The sequence below is a fragment of the Eublepharis macularius genome, chromosome 15, assembly GCF_028583425.1.
Source record: "Eublepharis macularius isolate TG4126 chromosome 15, MPM_Emac_v1.0, whole genome shotgun sequence".
NCBI classification, from domain to species: domain Eukaryota; kingdom Metazoa; phylum Chordata; class Lepidosauria; order Squamata; family Eublepharidae; genus Eublepharis; species Eublepharis macularius.
The window spans coordinates 26,386,101-26,406,662 of NC_072804.1; the positions used below are offsets into that span (position 1 = coordinate 26,386,101).

At 45.4% G+C, this 20,562-nt stretch overlaps 1 protein-coding gene across 2 annotated transcripts in view; it reads right to left on the bottom strand.

The window, feature by feature from the left end:
• Positions 1–20,562, bottom strand: part of ASAP3 (ArfGAP with SH3 domain, ankyrin repeat and PH domain 3) — a 95,454-nt gene that overhangs the window by 27,979 nt on the left and 46,913 nt on the right. For both annotated transcript variants that reach the window (XM_054999099.1, XM_054999098.1), the window contains 3 exons: positions 10,252–10,301; positions 7,707–7,839; positions 2,374–2,459 (listed from right to left, as the gene is read on the bottom strand). In XM_054999099.1, coding sequence (XP_054855074.1) covers positions 2,374–2,459; positions 7,707–7,839; positions 10,252–10,301 — 269 coding nt within the window. The remainder of the gene's footprint in view (positions 1–2,373; positions 2,460–7,706; positions 7,840–10,251; positions 10,302–20,562) is intronic.

Sequence of the window (20,562 nt, forward strand, 5' to 3'; positions counted from 1 at the left end):
CTGCCCAAGGCAGCTAAAGTGTAACAAATCTGTCCATTATTTCTCCCGCTCTTTTTTCTGAAAAGTCAGGATGGTACACATGATCTCCTCCCCCGCCATTTTATCTTCTCAGCAACCCCATGAGGTGTATTGGCCGGAGAAAGAGTGGTAGGCCTAACCTCATCCAGTGAGCTTCATGACTGGGTGAAAATCTGAATCCAGGTCTCCCAGGTCCAGCACTCTAACCATTACACTACATTGTCAAGATTATTTAAAAGGGGAGAAGGAACTGCATGCCCCTTGCCGGAAAGGAATGTGCTTTGCAGTTGGGTGCCCGGTTTTGTGTCTAGAGTTGCCAATTCCAGCTTGGGGTATTCCTGGAGATTTCAAGGATGGTGCCTTGGGATGGAGTTTTGTGAGGGCGGGGAGCTCAGCGGGGATGTGATATTATAGAGTCCCCCCTGAAGCTGCCATTCCCTCCAGGGGAACAGATCTATGGGGACCAGTTGTCATTCTGGAAGAACTCCAGGCCCTTTTAGGAAATTTTTAATCCTACTGGTGTGTTCTGCATTTCCTCTTTCCCTTAAATTATGGCCCAAGCAGAAGCTTAAGAACATTGTATCTAAAAGGAAAAGGCAAACAAGGATAGCATGAAGGTAACACAAGGGTAATGATGCCAATATTCTTTTCCTTATTAGCTGGTTATACCACTCTATTGTGGTACTGAATAAATATTGGAAATCAAACCGTGGTTGATCTAGCACACCCCTTATAAAAAGCAACCAGTCTCAGACAACTTTCAAGAACAAGATTCCTGCACAGACTGCATTTCCTCCTTTGAAACCTCATGAAATCTGATGTAGTAATTAAGTGTGCATTTTCCTAGTATTGTGTGCATTTTCCTAGTATTGGGTGGGCATATAAGGGTACCTACAGGGCTTTTAAAAATTACTTTATTTATTTATTATTAAGATTTTCAGTCCTCCCCGTGGACTAAAGAGGTGGTGGAACTCATTGATGGAACTCAGGACCGCACAATGATGTCACTTTGGATCGGCTGGAACAAGGGGGGAGTTTTTTAAAGTTTAAATCACCCTTGGCGAAAATGGTCACATGGCCGGGTGCCCCGCCCCCTGATCTCCAGACAGAGGGGAGTTTAGATTGCCCTCCACACCACATGGTGTGGAGGGCAATCTAAACTCCCCTCTGTCTGGAGATCAGGGGGCGGGGCACCCAGCCATGTGACCATTTTCAAGAGGTGCCAGAACTCCGTTCCACCATGTTCCTGCTGAAAAAAAGCCCTGGGTACCTGTGTCAACTACAGCTTCTCCATGGGCGTCCAATGCCTGCACTGGGAGGGTTGCTACTAGCCTAGGGGGAAAGTATGCCGGCAAATTAAAACTGGATCTCCCAACAGTTAGCTTAAAACTGAAAAAAGTAGCCAGTGAGGGAGGATTTAGACCAGTCTGTGGCACGAGGAAAGGCGAATCCTTCCCCCTCATGCCTTTGCCACCGACGGGTATCTCCTCCTGACCTGCAATTAATCCAGATATGGAAAATTCAGGTACCAGCAGTCTCTCTCTCTTTTTCTCACATAGCTTGGCAAGGGTTGCCTAGAAATGGCTCAGAAAAATGGTTTTGTCACTTACACTCACCACTTTAAAAGTCTCCTTTTAAAGCCTACTAAACTAGCAAACTTTGCTATATCCCAGGGGTGGCCAAACTTGCTTAATGTAAGAGCCACATAGAATAAACGTCAGATGTTTGAGAGCCGCAAGACATGATGCATTGAAGTGACTTCAGATGAAGAGGCGGGTTTGGGGGAGTGTCCTGAAAATGACATCACAGGAAGGGGTGGAGTTTCGGTGCAGTCATGACATCATCAAAAGGGGTGGAGCTTGGGAAGAACCACCACCTGACATTTGACTTGGAAGTGACATCACAAAAGTGATGCCACATCCATGCTAGGCTTCACCCCCCAAATTCCCCAGGTATTTTTTTGAGTCAGACGTGGCAACCCCAACATTTTTACTGAAAATAGGAAAGACACAGAAAGAAGGAAGGAAAAAAGGAAAAGGAATGGAAAGACATGGAAGGAAAGAAGGAAAGGGAGGGAGGGAAAGACATGGAAAGAGAGGAGGGAAGGGAGGGAGGGAAATGAACAAAAATGTATGGCCATGGCGATACTCAGAGACCACTGGGAGCTGCACAATATGTCTAGAAGAGCCACATGTGGCTCCCGAGCCACAGTTTGGCCACCCCTGCTATATCCTGTGGCAGTGAATTGAACAACACAATCTTAGAAAATACAGTTTTAAAAACTTAATAGTTTTAGAAAACAGTCTCAGGAAATGATGCAAGCAGCTGACTGACATTTCTTGCCCGCACCCTTACTTGTGTTGCGCATGATAGAACTTGATGAGGCTCTGCAGGAAGTCCGGTCCTTGCTTCGTTTGGCTTTCATTGGCTTTTAGAAGGTACTAGACAGGAGAGAGGGGGACAGAAAGCAAGTTAGGCTCTAAGGATGCAAGTCCGTCCAAAGGCAAAAAGGCCCGTTTCCTCACAATCCGGCTTTCCACATGGAAGGTAAACCCCTGAACGAGATCACATTAATGAAGTCTTTCTTACACAGCATTTATACATCTCTTTCAGCATCTAAAGTGCTTTATGAGCATACACATAGGAATTGATACAACAGGCTTGGAAGGGAAGCAAGTATTATTTCCCATGGTGCAGAATGGAGGATGAAGCTGAGAGAGAGAGAGAGAGAGAGAGAGGGCATGTTTTGGCTCACCTAAGGTTGGAACCAGCATCCTGTGAGGTCATCTAGCTCACTGTTCCTTGGGTTAAATTAAAGGAAAATCTATAACAGAGTTTGTGGATCTTCGCTCTCTTAGCCATACTTGCTGTAACACAGTGGTTAAGTGGCTGGGCTGTGAATCAGCACTCTGCTGGTTTGAATACCACTACTTCCATGAGCACAGCAGGTGGCCTTGGGTAAGCCACTCCTCTCAGCCCCAGCTGTCTTGTGGGAATAATAATAACACTGACTGTTAAATGCCCTGAATGGGACACTAATCTGTCTAGAAGAGTGGCATATAAGTACAGTTGTTGTTATATGCAAAAACCGATGGATCTGGGCTTGTGGAGCCTGTGGGCACTTTTGGTTTTTGAGAACATGTAGCGGGTGCCACTGTAAACTGACTGCAGGGGGAAGGGGGGCTGGATTCAAATGCAAAGTGTTGGGGTGTTGTAAGCTAAACAGCCTCCTAGAATGGAAGGGGATGTTTCTGAAAGATGTCTTCCTGCAAACGCAAAGGGAACGCCCTCTGAGGTTCCGCAGACGCTTCTACTGCCCCGGATTGGCTCTCTGCTTAAAGAAAGAGCTGTTCAGGGGAAGTGGGTGCCAGGAAAGACATTGGCATCAGTGCCATGGTGCCCACAGAAGCCACACTGGGGATCACTGCTCTAGCACCACTGCTGAGGGGACAGAAGAAGAGCTCTATTGGATCAGACCAGTAGTCCAGGTAGTCCAGCACCCTGTTTCACATAGTAGCCAACCAGTTGCCCCGGAGGGCCAACAATCAGGGCAGAGAGCCCAAGATCCTCCCCTGATGTTGCCTCCCCATGCTGGATTTCAGAAGTTTACAGCCTCTGAATGTGGGGGCTGTCTGCCATTGATAGACCCCTCCTCCATGAGTATCATTTGAGACAACTAAAACGCTCTCTTGACTTCCTCCGTTATGCTATCTGCTGTCCTATCTGCTGTTGCAATGTAGTTTTTACAGCTCAGCTGGTGGAAAACCAGATCCACAAGCTCTCATACAGATTTTCCTTTCATTTAACCCAAGGAACCATGATGACTTGCACAACGTACACAGGTTAGATCAACAAGATGATAGTTGTATCACACACCCACGTTTAGATTCCAAGAAGCCCAAATTCGACTGCAGTTTGTGTTAAATCAATGTCCAGTGATACTGTTAAAGACTTCAAAAAGGTGAATATTTGGGGGCAGAGACTGTTCTTACATAACTGGAAATGACAGCACTTTCCTCTTCCCCCTTTTAGTTCTAAATTTAGAAGATATGCTAAGAATTGTATTTTGTATGATTTACTCAGCAATATTTTAACCTTCTAGTTTATTTGTATACATAACTTTCTTTGAGAGATAGTCTGCTTTACTTATTCAACTTGTGTAGATATCTTTATGTGGAAAACTATTAAAAATCCATACATACCGATCCTCTATGAAACTCTACTGAACATTTAACTTCAGTGACATTTATTTATTTATTTAGATTTTTAGTCCTCTTTTCCCACAAGCAGGCTCAGAGCAGAGCACAACAGAATAATACACATAAAAGATAAGAAAACAATGGTAGCAATTCATTCTATTAAAAATGTTATAGTACAGCGCACAAGTGCATCCCCGTCTCTCGGAGCATCCTAATATATTAATCCTAAAATATTAATCATGGGGACTACTAGTATACTTCAAACATACAGCTCTTGGATGATAAGGTCTGGTAAATATAATTCTTCTTCTTAGGGAAGAAAAAAAGTTGGGTGATTAAAAAGGTAAAGGTAGTCCCCTGTGCAAGCACCAAGTCATCACTGACCCATGGGGGGACGTCACACCACGACGTTTTGTTGGCAGACTTGTTACAGGGTGGTTTGCCATTGCCGTCCACAATCATCTACGCTTTACCCCCAGGAAACTGGGTACTCATTTTACCAACCTTGGAAGGATGGAAGGCTGAGTCAACCATGAGCCGGCCACCTAAACCCAGCTTCTGCTGGGATTGAACTCAGGTCGGGAGCAGAGCTTGGGCTGCAGTACTGCAGCTTACCACTCTGTGCCATGGGGCTCGGTTGGGTGATTATAGGTTTTAAATTTTTTTTCCTCTATTGCATATAAAAACTACATTTCCCTCCATTATACCATGGCACAGACTACACACACAGCCCAGCTTTACAAACCATAGAGAAAACAGGATTTCTGTTTCGGCCATCCTTGCAGCTGGAAAAATGCATCAAGAGAGCAAAGAATGGCTGCTTCAGAGCTCAGTGCCAAGTGCTTTCATTAGAGAGGGAAGCCCCAAGTGATGGAAGACATGTCAGGACACTGGCCCAGAGTTGTGCTAGTTTGTGGTCCTGTTCTTTTGAGAACGGCTTTCAGCAGATAGCTTTATATTCAATGGACCCGCTGTACATCAATGCGACAGTGCTGGGATTTGCATCCATCTTTTGCAATGGAACAGGAAGGACCAACTGCAGGTTATGATGGGATGTGGGCAAGATGTCCTCAAGTGAGACCCACTCACTCCCCAGCTGTGTCACCTCCTCTTTCTTATATAATGCTCTTGCATTAAGCAAAGTACAGTTTCTTTTGTGCTCAGCCAGCACGAGAAAAGATCCATGCTCTACTACCTCTTCCACAAGAAATGAAGGAGTCTCAAAAACCCACCACATTAGTTCAGTTCATTCCCCTCTTCCCCATCACAAGTAGAAAGCCGATTTGTCTCAGGCTGTTTGGCAGACTTTCCTAATAATGCAAAGCAACCAGCTTTTCATGTTCAGAACTGGACCTCACCCACTTTTTGCTGAGCTGTTGCTCTGCTGACAGGTAGTTATTTGAATCACAAAGCCTATGAAACTGGTGAGTTGTTTTTTTAAAGCCATTTGGTGTTCACCTAAGTCACATTAATGGTTACTCATCTGTTCAGATCAAGATGGGTAGCCATGTTAGTCTGTCTGCAGGAGTAGAAAAGAACAAGAGTCCAGTAGCACCTCTAAGACTAACAACATTTGTGGTAGGGGATGAGCTTTCATGAGTCACTTCATGAGCTGTGGATCCAGAGGAGGTAGCCGTGGTAGTCTGTAGTAGCAAAATCGAAAAGAGTCCAGTAGCACCGTTAAGACTAACCAACTTTACTGTAGCATAAGCTTTTGAGAAACACAGTTCTCTTCATCAGATGCATGACATACCCTACCACAAATTTTGTTAGTCTTCTAGGTGCTGCTGGACTCTTGCTCTTTTCTAATCTGTTTAGATCAACGTTTTCACACGTAAGCCGTTTTGAAAAAGCCTGAGGCAAGCCTGATGGGCAGGCATTCGGTGAACCAGACCTGGTGAAACACTCTTAACAAGGCAAGTCCAACTGGTGAACAGGTTCACCGTGCAATTCACAGCATCTGTTCAGGAAACAGGAGATGGCCTCTGCAGCATTATAGAGGCATCTGGGGAACTTGCCCGTTTCCTAATGGGTGGTGGAGAGCTATCTGCTGGGCCGTGGCGAAGCACTTATTCATCCAGAATCTTAACGTTAGCTCTGGTTGAGAGCTCCAGCCTGCTAAGATGCACTTCAGATCTCAGTAAAAGGCAGCCTGTGCCATTAGATCCACTGCAAGCCCCCCCCCTCCCCGTTCTCACTCCTCTGGCACTGAGAAGGGAGCCACACCAACTGCTTCCATGTGCTGTTACTTATTTAACAGTGAAGCTATTCAAAGGGGTGACTCAGTCTCTGGCTAAGCCTCAAAGGATTCCACAGAACCAAGAAAAAAACCACAACAAGGACGGCAAGCTGCCACCCAGCCAGCCCTTCCTAGTCCTTTACCTCTTCTGGAAAACCATCCCTCCCTCAAGAGCCACACAGCAGAAAGAACAGTTTCAAATCACGTATGTGAGAGGGCTGGATTCCCCTGGGGAACCAAAATCTACCAGCGCACAAAAGCTATTGCCCTAAGGGGCTGTCCTCTCCTTTCTTGAATAGCTGATTCACATACGAGCCGAGAAACGGGATGGCACAGAGCTTAGCGTGTTATACTGGAGCCTGGGATGGCTGGGTTTGAATTCCTGCTCTGCCACTGAAGTTTGTCGGGGGTCCTTGGTCCTGTCACAATCTCTCAGCTTAACCCACCTAACAAGGCTGTTGTTGTGAGGATGAGGAGGGGGAAATGATGGGAGAAGCTGCTCTGATTCCCTACCAGGGAGAAAACCAGACTATAAATAAATAGATAAATCTGAGCAAGCACATTAAAGAGCAGACAAATTCGATCTGGGGTCCCCACTGTGGGACAGACGTGGGTTGCAGACGCTCCCCCATTCCCACGCATATGGAGCCCAATTTAGGCTAGGCACACCTGGAGGAGGGGCTTTGTCCATTTTCCTGACCTGAAACCACCCTTGGGAATGCTATTTAACCTGCTGGGGAACAGCCAGCAACCTTAATTTTGCCTTTTCGGGGAATGTTAAAATGTTGCTAAAGCAAATTGCCTTCAGGGTTCAATTCTCTCTCTAAGGTCAAACTCAGCTCGGCCACACCTGAGTTAAGTGATTCCCCAACATGGTGCCCAACGATGGCTTGGTCCTTGGGGGAAGCACCCAAATGATCTTGAATGGAAAGGGGGGCGGAGCTGAGAGCTACCAGATGATAAATGAATCACTGAGGCCATACCAGGCAGGTATGCCACCCCTCCTTCCTTGGCATGCACACCACCATACTCATTCTCCACTCTTCTGCCACACAGGCACCACACAGGCAGCAATGGTAGCTGAATGCCACAGAGTCTGCTTCTAATGGCAAGAACAGGGAGGAACTGCCGCCACCACCACCACCCTTTAGCTTGTCTGCCCATCTCTATCCACATCCCAGTATCCCCATACCAAATCTGCCCCAAACCAGGAACCAACAGGAAGGAGCACCGCCGGCAGGCTTTCCCACCTCACACATCTGAAGCTGGAAAGTGCGGCGCTCTTTCTGCAGGTCTTCCACCATCTCTGCCGCCGCTGCCGCCGGCTCAGCCTGAATGACTCCGGAGACCTTGGCTCGCTCCTTCTCCTTCTCCAGCTTGGCTCTGGGGATTGTCAAAGACAACACGACTGATTGACCAAAGCTCATTTGCACTCAGGGAGAGAGTTGGAGCCCTCTTGCTTGGACAAAAAAATGATCCTTGGCATTACCCATACAACACTTGCAAAAAAAAGGGAGGAGGTTGTACATTACTTCTTATAATCCTGACATACTCCTATCAGATTGTATTTCCCCCCGCTTCGCCAGGCTTCATGGTAGAGCACCTGTTTTGCACACAAAAGGTCCCGGGTTCATAGGAATATTCATGAAGCTGCCTGCACTTTGTCTCGTCTAGTCTGACTCCAGAGTGTCAAGCAGAGGTCTTTCAGGTCATCTGCTTCCCGATCCTCTTAACTGGAGCTGCCAGGGATTGAACCTGGGGCCTTCAGCATGCAAAGCAGGTGCTCTGCTGCTGAGCCACGGCCTCTGTTCTTGTGTTCATGGCGGAGCACTTGCTTTGCATGCAGAGGGTCCCAGGCTGAGTCCCCAGAACCGCCAGTTAGAAGGCTCAGGGGTAAGTGACGTAAAAGATCCCTCACAACACTTGAGAGCTGCTGCCAGTCAGAGTAGACAAGACTGACCTGTCTAGGCCAAGGATCTGACTCAGCAGACAGCAGCCTCATATATTCAACATTGCCAGTGGGGAACATAAGGACACAAGAGAAGCCCTGCTGGACCAGAGCAGCCGTCTGTCTAGTCCAGTATCCCGTCTCTCACAGCAAACAGCCAGTTCCTCTGGAGGAGCAACAAACAGGGCATAGAGGACAAGGGCATAGAGGCCTCTTCGCACTGGCTTTCAAAGATTGGCTGCCTCTGAACATGGAGGTTCCTTTTAGTCGCCATGGCTCGAAGCCATTGGAACACAAGTTCAGGAAAAGGCAGCACATTGTCTTAGCAACAGCACAACGCTCCCTTTCTTTTCATGCCTATATAACACCTTGATCCCTGCACTGTATTTACAGTACCAATTGCTGTGTAAAGAAAAGAAGTCTACCCTTTAGTATCATCATCATCATCACTGAATTTATAACTCACTCTCCCTGCAAGCAAGCTCAGAGTGGGTAACAACAATCAAAAATCACATTTAAAATACATTAAATATATTAATTACATTAAAACATTAAAAATATAAACCATAAAAACCAGTGCAAGAAGCAGCAACTTTCAACAGCAACCCATATGCTGAACCCAAGCTAATACATCCCAAGGTATGGGCTATGCTAAGCCTGTTTGGTGGGTCGGCAAACAACCGGGAGGAGGGGGCTACATTCTCCACTCAACAGGAGACCCGCAGAGAAAAGGAGGCCACCCAGCCCCCAACCTCAGGCGTATGCCTGGCGGAACATCTGTCTTACAGGCCTAGCGGAAAGATGGTAGATCTTGCCAAGCCCTGGTTTTCACCAACAGAGTTCCACCAGGTGGGTGCCAGAACCGAAAAGGCCCTGGCCCTGCTCGAGGCCAGGCAGGCATCCTTGGGGCCAGGGGCCACCAATAGCAGTTTATCAGTTGACCTAAGTGTCCTCTGTGGAACATATGGCAAGAGGCAGCCCTGCAGATATACTGGTCCCAGTCCGTTAAGGGCTTTAAAACCAACACCTTGAACCTGATCCAGAACTCCACAGGGAGTCTATTCGTAATTTTTTGAAATAAAATACAAACAAAGCATTATTATGAGATGCAAAAGACAGTATGTATGGTATGGGATCACATCTCTGTGGGGACGAAACACCGAGAGAAAAGCTGCATGGGCACAGAGATTAAGAAAGGGTTGCAGCAGCACTGTTGACGGTGTTTACAATGACATTCCCAGAACGTTAGGGTCCATTTCATCTCTCAGAGTCAGCTTCATGAGCTAGGGCCATTTCAACAAGCATTAAAGCAATCAACCTCTGAACATGTGCCAAGAGCAGCTACTGGCCAGCTACCTAGAGGACCAAATTCCATCACAGCCCAGGCACAAAAGCAATACTCATGTTCAACACACGTTCCATTTTTAAGCAAAAAAAGATTAATCATTTGAGAGCGGGGGGGGGGGGGAATCGACTCATAACAAGAGCCAAACATTACGAGCTGAGAATTCACATTACGAGTCTGGGATTCTCATTATTCCTTAGCAAGAGTGTATGTTTCTGCCCTCAGTCATTTCTCCTTCGCCAAGGCCAGTGCAATAAAAACTGAACTCTCTCCTTTATCTTGTTTTTCTTTTTTTAAAACCCTTTTGCAATAAAATGATTAACGTGGCAGTCACTGCACTGTAGATGGAGCAGCCACGCAGGGGCTGGTTCATAAAAAGGCAGTCGGTGGCTGACCCAGGCTCCCTCACCGCCCATGCCTCAGGCGTCACAACAACACACCTTTGTTTGGAAAAGAGGAAAGGATTTGCTGGCTGTTGCCAGAGGCAGTAGGGGTTACTTACACTTTGGCCTCATAATCCTTCCAGGCCTTTTCAATCTGCTTCTTGGAATCCTGCGGAGGAAAGGGAGAGAAAAAGGGGAGTCACCAAAGGGAAAACAAGAAGGCAGTATCAGGGGGGCAAGAAACGACAAACTCCCCACTCCCAAACCCTTCGAAACCCTCTCCTTGCCTATGCTGTAACATGCAGAGATGTTCGGGTTATGGCAAGCAGAAGGCAATAACGGTTAAACTGTCTCTACGGAGCATTGCCTAGGTTGGAATGCTAGAGACTGGGAACACGAACCTTGCTTTCTACGCACCTTAAATCATTTCCGGACCAGAAGGCCATTTGGCTGTTATGACAGACAAGGCATCTGTTCAGCAGGCCTACAGCCGTGGATTTTACAGTGTTCTGGGAGTGTGAGAAGGGCCACTGGGTGTATACTGAAGAAGCCTCATTAAAATGAAGAGCTCACGAGTTGGTCTGTTACTCCAATGCCAACAAGAACTAGTGGACTAGGGAGCCCAAGCTTATATCACTGGGTGACCTTGGGCCTCTCTTAACCTAACTTCCCTCACAGGTTTGTTGTGAATACAGGAGGGAAGAACCTAGCACGGCAATTTACATGGGTTTTCTTTTACCTGTTTTATCCTCAAGACCCGATGAGGTAGCTTGGCCTCAGTGCGTGTGATTGGCCAGGGCCACCCACTGAGCTGGCTGAGGGAAGATTTGAATCCAAATCTCCCAAATCGTAGCTGAACCATTATACTATACTGGTTTTCATGTAAACAGCCCTTGAGGTCCTTGGAAGCGGGCAGGAATGAAACTTGGATTGCTATTTGTCTTTTAAAACCATTGAGCCTCCAATTTCACTTAATTCTGTACATCACTGATTAATATAACTTCTCCATAAAACAGCATATCGTGTTTTCCAGAAGGGATGCTTGCAAGAAACACGAGGATATTTGGTTGGACATTTTGCAGCGACACGACTCGTTGATCAATGTATTTCTTTTGTGGAATGCAATTTGCTGGAAAATATGTTTTCTTATACTATTTAAAGAAAAGTTAAATCTGTATCTCAAATGCAAAATCAGCTCATTTTTGCACCTTTCATGATTCAATTTATTCTGAATAAATTTCTTGTTATTGTTGACAAACGTACCAGGCATTCCACCTGCAGGTCCATGTGGCACAACAGCTGAGAGAACAAGCTCTGACCCAGGAAGTTCGTGGTTCAAAACTTACCACTGCCGTAAACTCACTTAGTGGCCTTAGAAAAGCCACACACTCTCAGTGTGTGGCAAAAGCTTGGAAGACTCCAAGATGACTGTATTAACTTGGTTCCTCTAACTATCCAACCAATATGTACCACCACATGTTCACATGGCACTTTCCCAGATGTTCTCCTCGTCAATCAATCAATCAATCAATCAATCAATTTAAAAAAAAGGACAGGAAAGGCCAAATGATAACTGAACACACCAAGGGCTCCGGTCTCGGGATCACACCCACCACAGGTTTCCGCTGGGAACTCAATCTGCAAGCATGCAGGGATTTAGATCAGGTCTGATGGCAGAGAGAGGGCGCTGATGCCTCTCTTGCCACTTTCCTAACCAGAAATGGTCCCAGGGGACATTATTTGCCCCATTCAAGAAACCTTCATGAACCTAATCAGTACATGTGGATTCCCCAATAAGGCAAATAACTGATTTAGAAAATGACATGGGGTAGGGGGAGGCTAAAGCTCCTTCACCTCATGTGCTGTGGTCCTGATCGAAAGCAGACCCAAGTGCCTGGGAATCAAGTTCTAAGCAGGGCGCTCACCACTGCATGTGGATCGGTGGACCAAGGGAGGACCTGAGGGGAAGCGTTATGTATATTTTAGCCCTAAGAGGAACGCTACGGTTTGATTCTCAGCATTATCTGCACCGGCAGTAACATTAAGTTGCCGCAAAGAGTCAACTTAGAGCCAAGCTACAAGTGACGCCTTACACAGGTTGTCACTTGTCAGCTTACCGCAAGTTTTGATGGGAAATGGAGGCGTCCTGGTTTTACAGCTTGGCTCTCCATTACAGCTGCAAGACCAGGATGCCTACATTTCCCATCAAAACTTGAGGGAAGCTGACCAGTGTCCAACCTCTGTCATTTGTCACTTGTAGCCTGGCCCTGAAAGAGCACTTTTGATAGTGACAGGATACCCTCTACATAGCATCACTTGTAGCTTAGCTCTAAAAGAGCACTTTTGATAGTGACAGGATACCCTCTACATATCATCAACTACAAAACATACTAGACATCAGTCATTTCAGCCATACAGCGTTTGTAAACCATGCTGGAGGCTGGTTGCTAGCAGATTTTTGGTGCCATTTCAGACACAACTGATTTGGTTGCCGGTTGCTAATGGATTTCTTTTTACTCTTTCAGACAAAGCTGCTTGTATCCTGTGGGCAATGCAGAATTGAGCCTTTTTAAAAAAAAAAAAAACTTTCATTCTCTTCTGTGTGCTTCTGATTCGCCGCAGTGCCCTGTTTGAAATATTGGCAGCACTTTTCGCCAGGACTCTATTTTTTTAGTTTTCCAGACCATTTCCAGCTTGTTCTGTTTTTTAAGGGCTAGAGATTTGTGCTGTAGTATCGTAATGAAAGGCGTTGCTTTCCCACTTTTTTTTTTAAAGGAGATCTCTAGCCCCTTTCCATGCTGAGGTATGCCTTTTTCATAAAATGAAAAAGCGTTCACAAAATGAAAGCTAAGAGAACCTGTTACACCTATCATTTCAATGCTATAACCAAGGCTTTTTTTCAGCTGGAATGCGGTGGAACGGAGTTCCGGAACCTCTTGAAAAGGGTCACATGGCTGGTGGCCCCACCCCCTGATCTGCAGACAGAGGGGAGTTTAGATTGCCATCCCTCTGTCTGGAGATCAGGGGGCGGGGCCACCAGCCATGTGACCATTTTCTCCGAGGGCAACCCACTGAGTTCCCCCACCTCTTTTCCCAGAAAAAAGCCCTGTCTATAACAATAGTTTTGTGTCGATTTTTTTTAAAAAATGCAAAAGCACCCAGGGGAGGAAAGAATGGCCACTTCCAGTGCCAGAAAAAGCAGAGTGGTTTGAAAGGTTTGAAATAGCAACAGGAATTCACATGTGGTTCATAAACGGATGTAAATGCTGTTTGAAACTGATGCCCCCACATTGCTTTATACCAAGTCAGAAAAGAAAACAAAGGGCAACCCCAGGTCCAGACTGAGAAAACTAACAAACCAGGGAACCACAATTCTAGAAATTAATTGTATATATTTTCCAAAGTGCAAGGTGCAAAGGTGCTACATAAGTTTAACAAACATCATAAATACATTTACAAAATACAAAATCCATCCGATAGAACAATTTCAAAATCTCAAAGTCCATCCATATAATAAACGCGTTTATTAAATGAGTATTCCTACTCTGGACCGTGAAAGAATAAACAACTTGCACAAGTCTCCCCACCCACCGGCTTTTTTCATTGTACCTAGCATTTGCACTTTAAAGTTTCAAACACATTCCGGACAGGGAAGAATTAGTTTATATATGGATGGACTTTGAGATTTTGAAATTGTTCTATCGGATGGATTTTGTATTTTGTAAATGTATTTATGATGTTTGTTAAACTTATGTAGCACCTTTGCACCTTGCACTTTGGAAAATATATACAATTAATTTCTAGAATTGTGGTTCCCCGGTTTGTTAGTTTTTTCTTTTTCTTATACCAAGTCAGGGCAGCAACAGGTAACAACTATTTAAAACGGAAATGTGAGAATTAGCACCTGGTTGTGTCACCACTTTTGTTTGTGTATTGTTACTGTAAGGCTATGGGCTGCTTCTGACAACCGTGATGCAGAAGCTCAAACAACCCCTAGTAAAATAGCTTCTTGGACCCAGAAGTCTTTCCAACAGGGGTGTCAGAAAACAGGAGAAAATCTTTCAATTTACATACGATGGGTTGGATCTTATGATTCTTTCCCACTAACTTGGAACCTATGAGTCCTTTTCATCACCGTGTCTTTTTTGCAACAGAGAAAGACTTCCTCCAACAGAGGACTTCTTTTGATAAAGGAAATCTTAGCTGGAGGAAGGGACCCGATGGTTAAAAAACCACAGAAGACAAGCCACCCCATCACATATCCCATAGCAACTCTTCCTGTGCAGATTAAAACACAAACAGAAAGGGGAAATGCCCAACAATCACAGGTTTTGAGTTTAACTGATGTCTTCCCTATGGTGAACAAAAATATTATATATTATTTACTGATTGCAGCAAAATTGCAAATAGCAAAAAACGGGAAGAGAACATTAAACATAAAACCATGGATCTAAAAAGTTCGGTATCTAGTCCAGATGATAAGAATTCGTCCAAATGAAAGACGGGAGGCAAAATAAATACTTTTTAAATGCTGGCGACTGTTTTTAGATTTTTGGTATAGTACAGTTTCCTTCCCAATGTGTCAAGTTTTCTACTCTCTTTGTCAGCAGGAGCCGTACGTGAGGCTTGTCTCTGTCTGGCTTGCATCTCTTCTGTCACTAGCAATGACGGAGGAGGGTGACTGAACAAAAAAGTACACACATCCTCTCATGTCTTGCAGTAGCCTTCAGCTTTCTTAGAAATCAACTGGATCAAAGAAGGTTTTTCACAAATGGAATTAATGAGGTCGACAAAGCCTTCGATGATTGGAAAGGCCACAGTACCAAGTACAGGTGCTGAAGGATTTTACCCGTCGACTTAGGATCAACTGCAGATACCTCGATCTCTAGTGAGCACACCATCCTCAGCAATTGCTCCATATACCGCTTGTGATCCTCATTAGGGGAGACGTGCCCTGTACCCAAAATTGCTTCATCTGGTGAAGGGTCAGAAGCTGGGCTGGGACTTCGGTCCTTCTCAGGCTCAGAAAGCTGACAGGACATAACCGACTCCGGGATGTCATAGGCTGTCCTGGATCCTCTAGGCTGCTCAAACGCGTCGAAGCCAGATGTAATGGAATGTGCTCGAAAGGGTACTCTCAAATCCAGACCATACCTGGATAGGGAATGATGTGACCACGATTCGTGGAAGTGAGGGTACTAAGGTTGTCTATTCCCCTTGTCTCTACTCCAGGATCTCCCTGGGGCTGGTCCTTCAGGTATCTCTCCCTCCTCAGCTGAGGAATGGTACAAAGGAGAGCGGGAGTGCAAGGATGGCGTTCGGGGCCTGTCAAATGCCTGTTCCATCTCTGTCAGTACTGATTGTAACTCGAGGTGCTTCGTTTTTCTCTTGGCCTTCTTCTTGGATGGTTCCAGGAATTCCAATGTCACAGTGCGGGAGTGGTCCAAGTCCTTCAGATCTGAGATCTGAGGCTCTGTCGTCTTCGGATATGAACCCTTAGATTCCATACCCTTCAGTACTGATGCACTGCAGATTAGTGCGTCACTTTTTAGGTTTGGATTATGGCATTGGAATCAGTTCTGACCTCAGAGGCGGCCACGAATGTATATGGTGGATCTGAGGCAAGTTGGAGAGATTCTGTGTCTCCAGCATGTGATGTTGATGTCAGATACAAGATGGATCCAGTCACTGGGCCCGAAGCCACAGAGTGACTTGAAGGCCGTCGGATCCAAATCAGAGACTTGGTTGTTGTTGTTGCCCCACAGACTTTTTTCCCCCAAAGACGAAGAGACGAGAGCCCCCTAGCAGACTTTAAAGCTTGTAATCTAACCGATCAGCAGGCCTGCGCACACGCAGTCCCCTGTGTGCCTACACAGAAGACGGACAATGAAGATATAGTTGTAATAAGTGAAATGTGAAGGTTCTAAACGTGCAATGTTATATAAACGTAATTTATAAAAAGAAAAAATAAAGAACAAACACTGTTAGGAGAGGGAGAGGAGGGGGAGAGAGTGTATTGATTCCTCTGTGTCTATAAAACACAACCGTAACTTGACAGGCAGCTGACATGAACAGAGAATGGTGATGCACCCACTAGAAAGGAGAGGGAAAGTGCCAACCATCAATCACCAAAGGAGGGAAGTTGGCAGGTGTCAAGGAGATGCAGAAGAATTCAGACAGCCTTGTCCAGCACCCCACCCTAAGGATTACATCATCCAACCAAGTCACTAAGTGGGACAAATGGTATCACCCTGGCCGGACTCGCATACTGAAGCAAATGGCTGCTCAGAGGGATCCCAGGGTGAGGCACAGAGTGTACAGGGCAGAACGTGAATTATAGCAAACACCAAAAAAAGAATGTAGCGTGCGCGCGTGGGTGGGTGTTAAGATACTGAAAGTCTTTCCCATAAGACAGACAAAACAAATCAAGACTTCAGGCACACCTGCCTGAACATGCTCACCATCAAGGGAGGGAACAATTCTGCGATTGCACATGAAATATACTCCCACCAATATATTTGTACAAAGAATTTTATTCTTTGTGTTTCAGGGCACTGTTGCTTTAAAATGTTCCTGATAGACCCTCTAGTTTGGGGATATTTTTCATGTAGCCACCATTTTTCAAGATGGGGATATGGTTATTTTGATATTTAACATTCATGTAGGATCAGGGCTTTTTTTCAGCGGGAACGCGGTGGAAGGGAGTTCCAGAACCTCTTAAAAATGGTCACATGGCTGGTGGCCCCACCCCCTGATCTCCAGACAGAGGGGAGTTTAGATTGCCCTCCGCACTGCTAAGTGGCGCAGAGGGCAAGCTAAACTCACCCTCTGTCTGGAGATCGGGGGTGGGGGCACCAGCCTTGTGACCATTTTCTCTGAGAGCAACCCACTGAGTTCCACCACCTCTTTTCCCAGGAAAAAAGCCCTGTGTAGGATACTCTCCTTGGTGCCAAAATGTATTTTTGAGGTCAATAAAGCCAAATACATAATTTTATTTGTTGTATAAACAGTCATTTTTCCTGTATCTTCCTTTTTGCAAGATGGCAGATCTTTTTTTTTCATAATCTTGAAGGATGCTCACGTTGGATGTCAAACTATGTTTTGGGGGTCAATAAAACTGAATATACTATTCCTTTTGTTAGAAAAAAATAAAATACTGTGTTTTAATGTTTGTAATATTTGGGAGGTGGAACATCCCACTATTACAAATATTCAAAAAATAACATGAAGGGGACAGGAAAAACATTTCTACAACAAATGTATACATGTATTTTTACACGAAGACAAGCATCCTATGTGAATTTTAAATACTAAAATAACCATATCTCCCCCATCTTGGAAAATGGCAGCTACAGGAACAACCTCCCCAAACTGGAATGTCTATACAAGAAAATTTTTAAATGATAATGCCCTGAAACACACACAAATAGTAAAATTCTTGGTGCGTGAGAGTGTGTATTTGCGATGATCTACTGTGTATCCAGGACTATTTGTACAAGGTAGAATAATAATAATAATAGATCCAAAGGAGTTAGCCTGTTAATCTGTAGTAGCAAAATAAAAAAGTCCAGTAGCACCTTTAAGACTAACGAACTTTACTGTAGCATAAGCTTTCGAGAATCACAGTTCTCTTCGTCAGATGCATGGATGGTATGAAGAAACTGGTCATATATATATAGGTGGTAAGAGGAGGGGAAGTAGATGCAATCAGTAGCTTCTGATAATGAAATCAGCTACTTCTGATAATGAGATAACCATTCATAGTCTCTATTCAATCCAAGTGTGACCGAGTCAAATTTACATATGAATTCCAATTCAGCAGCTTCCCATTGGATTTTGTTTTTGAAAGGTTTCTGCTGAACTACAGTGACCTTTAAGTCCTTGATGGAATGTCCTGGTAGACCGAAGTGTCCTCCCAGTGGTAACATCCAGAAAGTTGGTTAGTCTTAAAGGTGCTACAGGACTCCTGTCAATAATAACAACAACATTTGATTTATATACCACCCTTCAAGACAACTTAATGCCCACTCAGAGCGGTTTACAAAGTATGCCATTATTATCCCCACAACAAAACACCCTGTGAGGTGGGTGGGGCCGAGAGAGCTCCAGAGAGCTGTGACTGACCCAAGGTCACCCAACCGGCTTCAAGTGGAGGAGAGGGGAATCAAACCCAGCTCTCCAGATTAGAGTCCCGCGCTCTTAACCACTACACCAAACTGGCTCCCTACACCAAATCTGCATCCCACAAAGTTTGCATTACATTTTTTATAACTGGGTGGTGGTGGTGGTGATGAAGGCATCAAAGTCTGCACGGCCAGTCTCAGAAACCACTGGGAGGGAAGAAGGTTGATTTTGAAGGTTAAGGAGAAGGAGACTCCCCATGTTTTCAGAGAAGTGGCACAGTGCCCTGCAGTGCACAGACTTTCTCCATGACACAGCAAAAGGGGAGTTACGCAATATAAAATACAGATTTGCATTTAAGCTGCCTGTTCCTGCTTTATTTAGCAGACACCGAACCAGACAATTTCAGAAGATAAGCACCTGGTGCAAGAGACAGCGTTCAAAAAGCCCTAACTTGCATTTTCAAACCACAGGGGAACGGTGCTTTGGCAATAGAAGAGCTCAGACAGGCTAATCATCAAAGGGCAACTGCAGCAGTTTGGTTCTTACATAATAGGAAGCTAAGGCTTGGCACCTCAAGAACAGTCGCCAACACCAGCATGGAAAATTCCTGGAGATTTGGGGGCAGTGCCCAGGGATGCAAGGGATGTGATTCCATACAGTCCACCCTCTGAATCTGCCATTTCCTCCAAGGGATCCCTGCAATCTGCAGATGAGTTGTAATCCTGGGAGAACTCCAGGCAGGTTGGCAACTTCACCCTCAAGACTCATACCCACATTTGATTCACGCATGCAGAGAGAAAAGGCTTCAAAGGGTAGGATGAAAAATACCAGTTCAGACTGCAGGTGGTTGATTCCATCTCGGGGTGGGGATGGGAGGGGTTGCATTAAAAAATTCCATGCAAACAGAGAGCTAGCACAGCGATGGAACAGGTTTAATGTCTCTGCATGATGTGCAGGCTTTCGATTTGTGTGAGTTTTCAAGCTAAGGAAGCATTCCAAAAGGTAACCTGCAGTTGGAAGTGGCGCCATCCATGCCTCCACCTTATTATGCTTGCCTTTGGCTTATCCCTTTCTCCCTCCTCCCCTTGTGTACTCCAATACCCTCTCTTAACTCCCTTGTTTAAAACAAACCACGGTTTGCTGTTCCATTCAAAGCCAGGTGAACCATGGTCTGTGCCAGCCAAGAGCCGGGGTGGTGTAGCACTCAGAGTGTCAGACTAGGATCTGCAAGACCCAGGTTCAAATCCCTGCCCCGCCATGGATGCTTCCTGGGTGACCTTCGACCAGTCACACTCTCTCAGGTAACCTACCTCACAGAGTGATTGCATTTGCTGCAAAGATAAAATGGAGGAGAGAACAATGTAAGGTGGTTTGGATCCCTTTGGGGAGAAAAGCTGGGCATAAAGATCTAAATGAATGAAATGAACGTACTTGCCTGCAACTCTAAATCGCCAACGCCTTGTTCATGTTACAGTGAATGCACATACAACCTGCATGTATGCACATGCATCCCTTTTGTAAGAAAAAGCCAAAGCATATTCACTTGACAAATGAAGCCGGGGGCTAATGCTTAGATAAATAACACAATTAGCTGTATAGGCATTGAATGTAACATGAGAATTACTGAACACGTGAATAAAGATCAACCAAGTGTTCAATTAAGAGCCCTGTGGTGCAGAGTGGTAAACTGCAGTACTGCAGCCCAAGCTCTGCTCACGGCCTGAGTTCAATCCTGGCGGAAGCTGGGTTCAGGTAGCTGATTCAACGTTGACTCAGCCTTCTGTCCTTCCGAGGTCGGTAAAATGAGTACCCAGTTTCCTGGGGGTAAAGCGTAGATGACTGGGGAAAGCAACGGCAAACCACCCCGTAACAAAAAGTCTGCCAACGTCCTCCCATGGGTCAGTAATGACTCGGTGCTTGCACAGGGGACTACCTTTACCTTTTAAAGTGTTCACTGTAGATGGATTTATGTGTATTCACTGTAACTTGGGAACAGGGCTAAAGCCACAACTGCTTTGAATTCCAAGTTGCAGCTAAATGGGAAGTGAACTGGAGTGTGCAGAAGCCATCTGGAACATGCCAATCCAAGACTTCATCTCATGAAACTACCTTACCCTGAATTAGACCAAGTGTCCATCCTAGTCAGCACTGCACTGTCTCCTCTGAGTAGCAGCGGCTCTCCATGGTTTCACATTGAGGGTTTTCATATTCTACCACATGATCCTTTATAAACTGGAGATGCCAGCGATTGAACTGGGGACCTTCTGCATGCCAAACAGATGCTCTACTGCTGAGCCAAACAGATG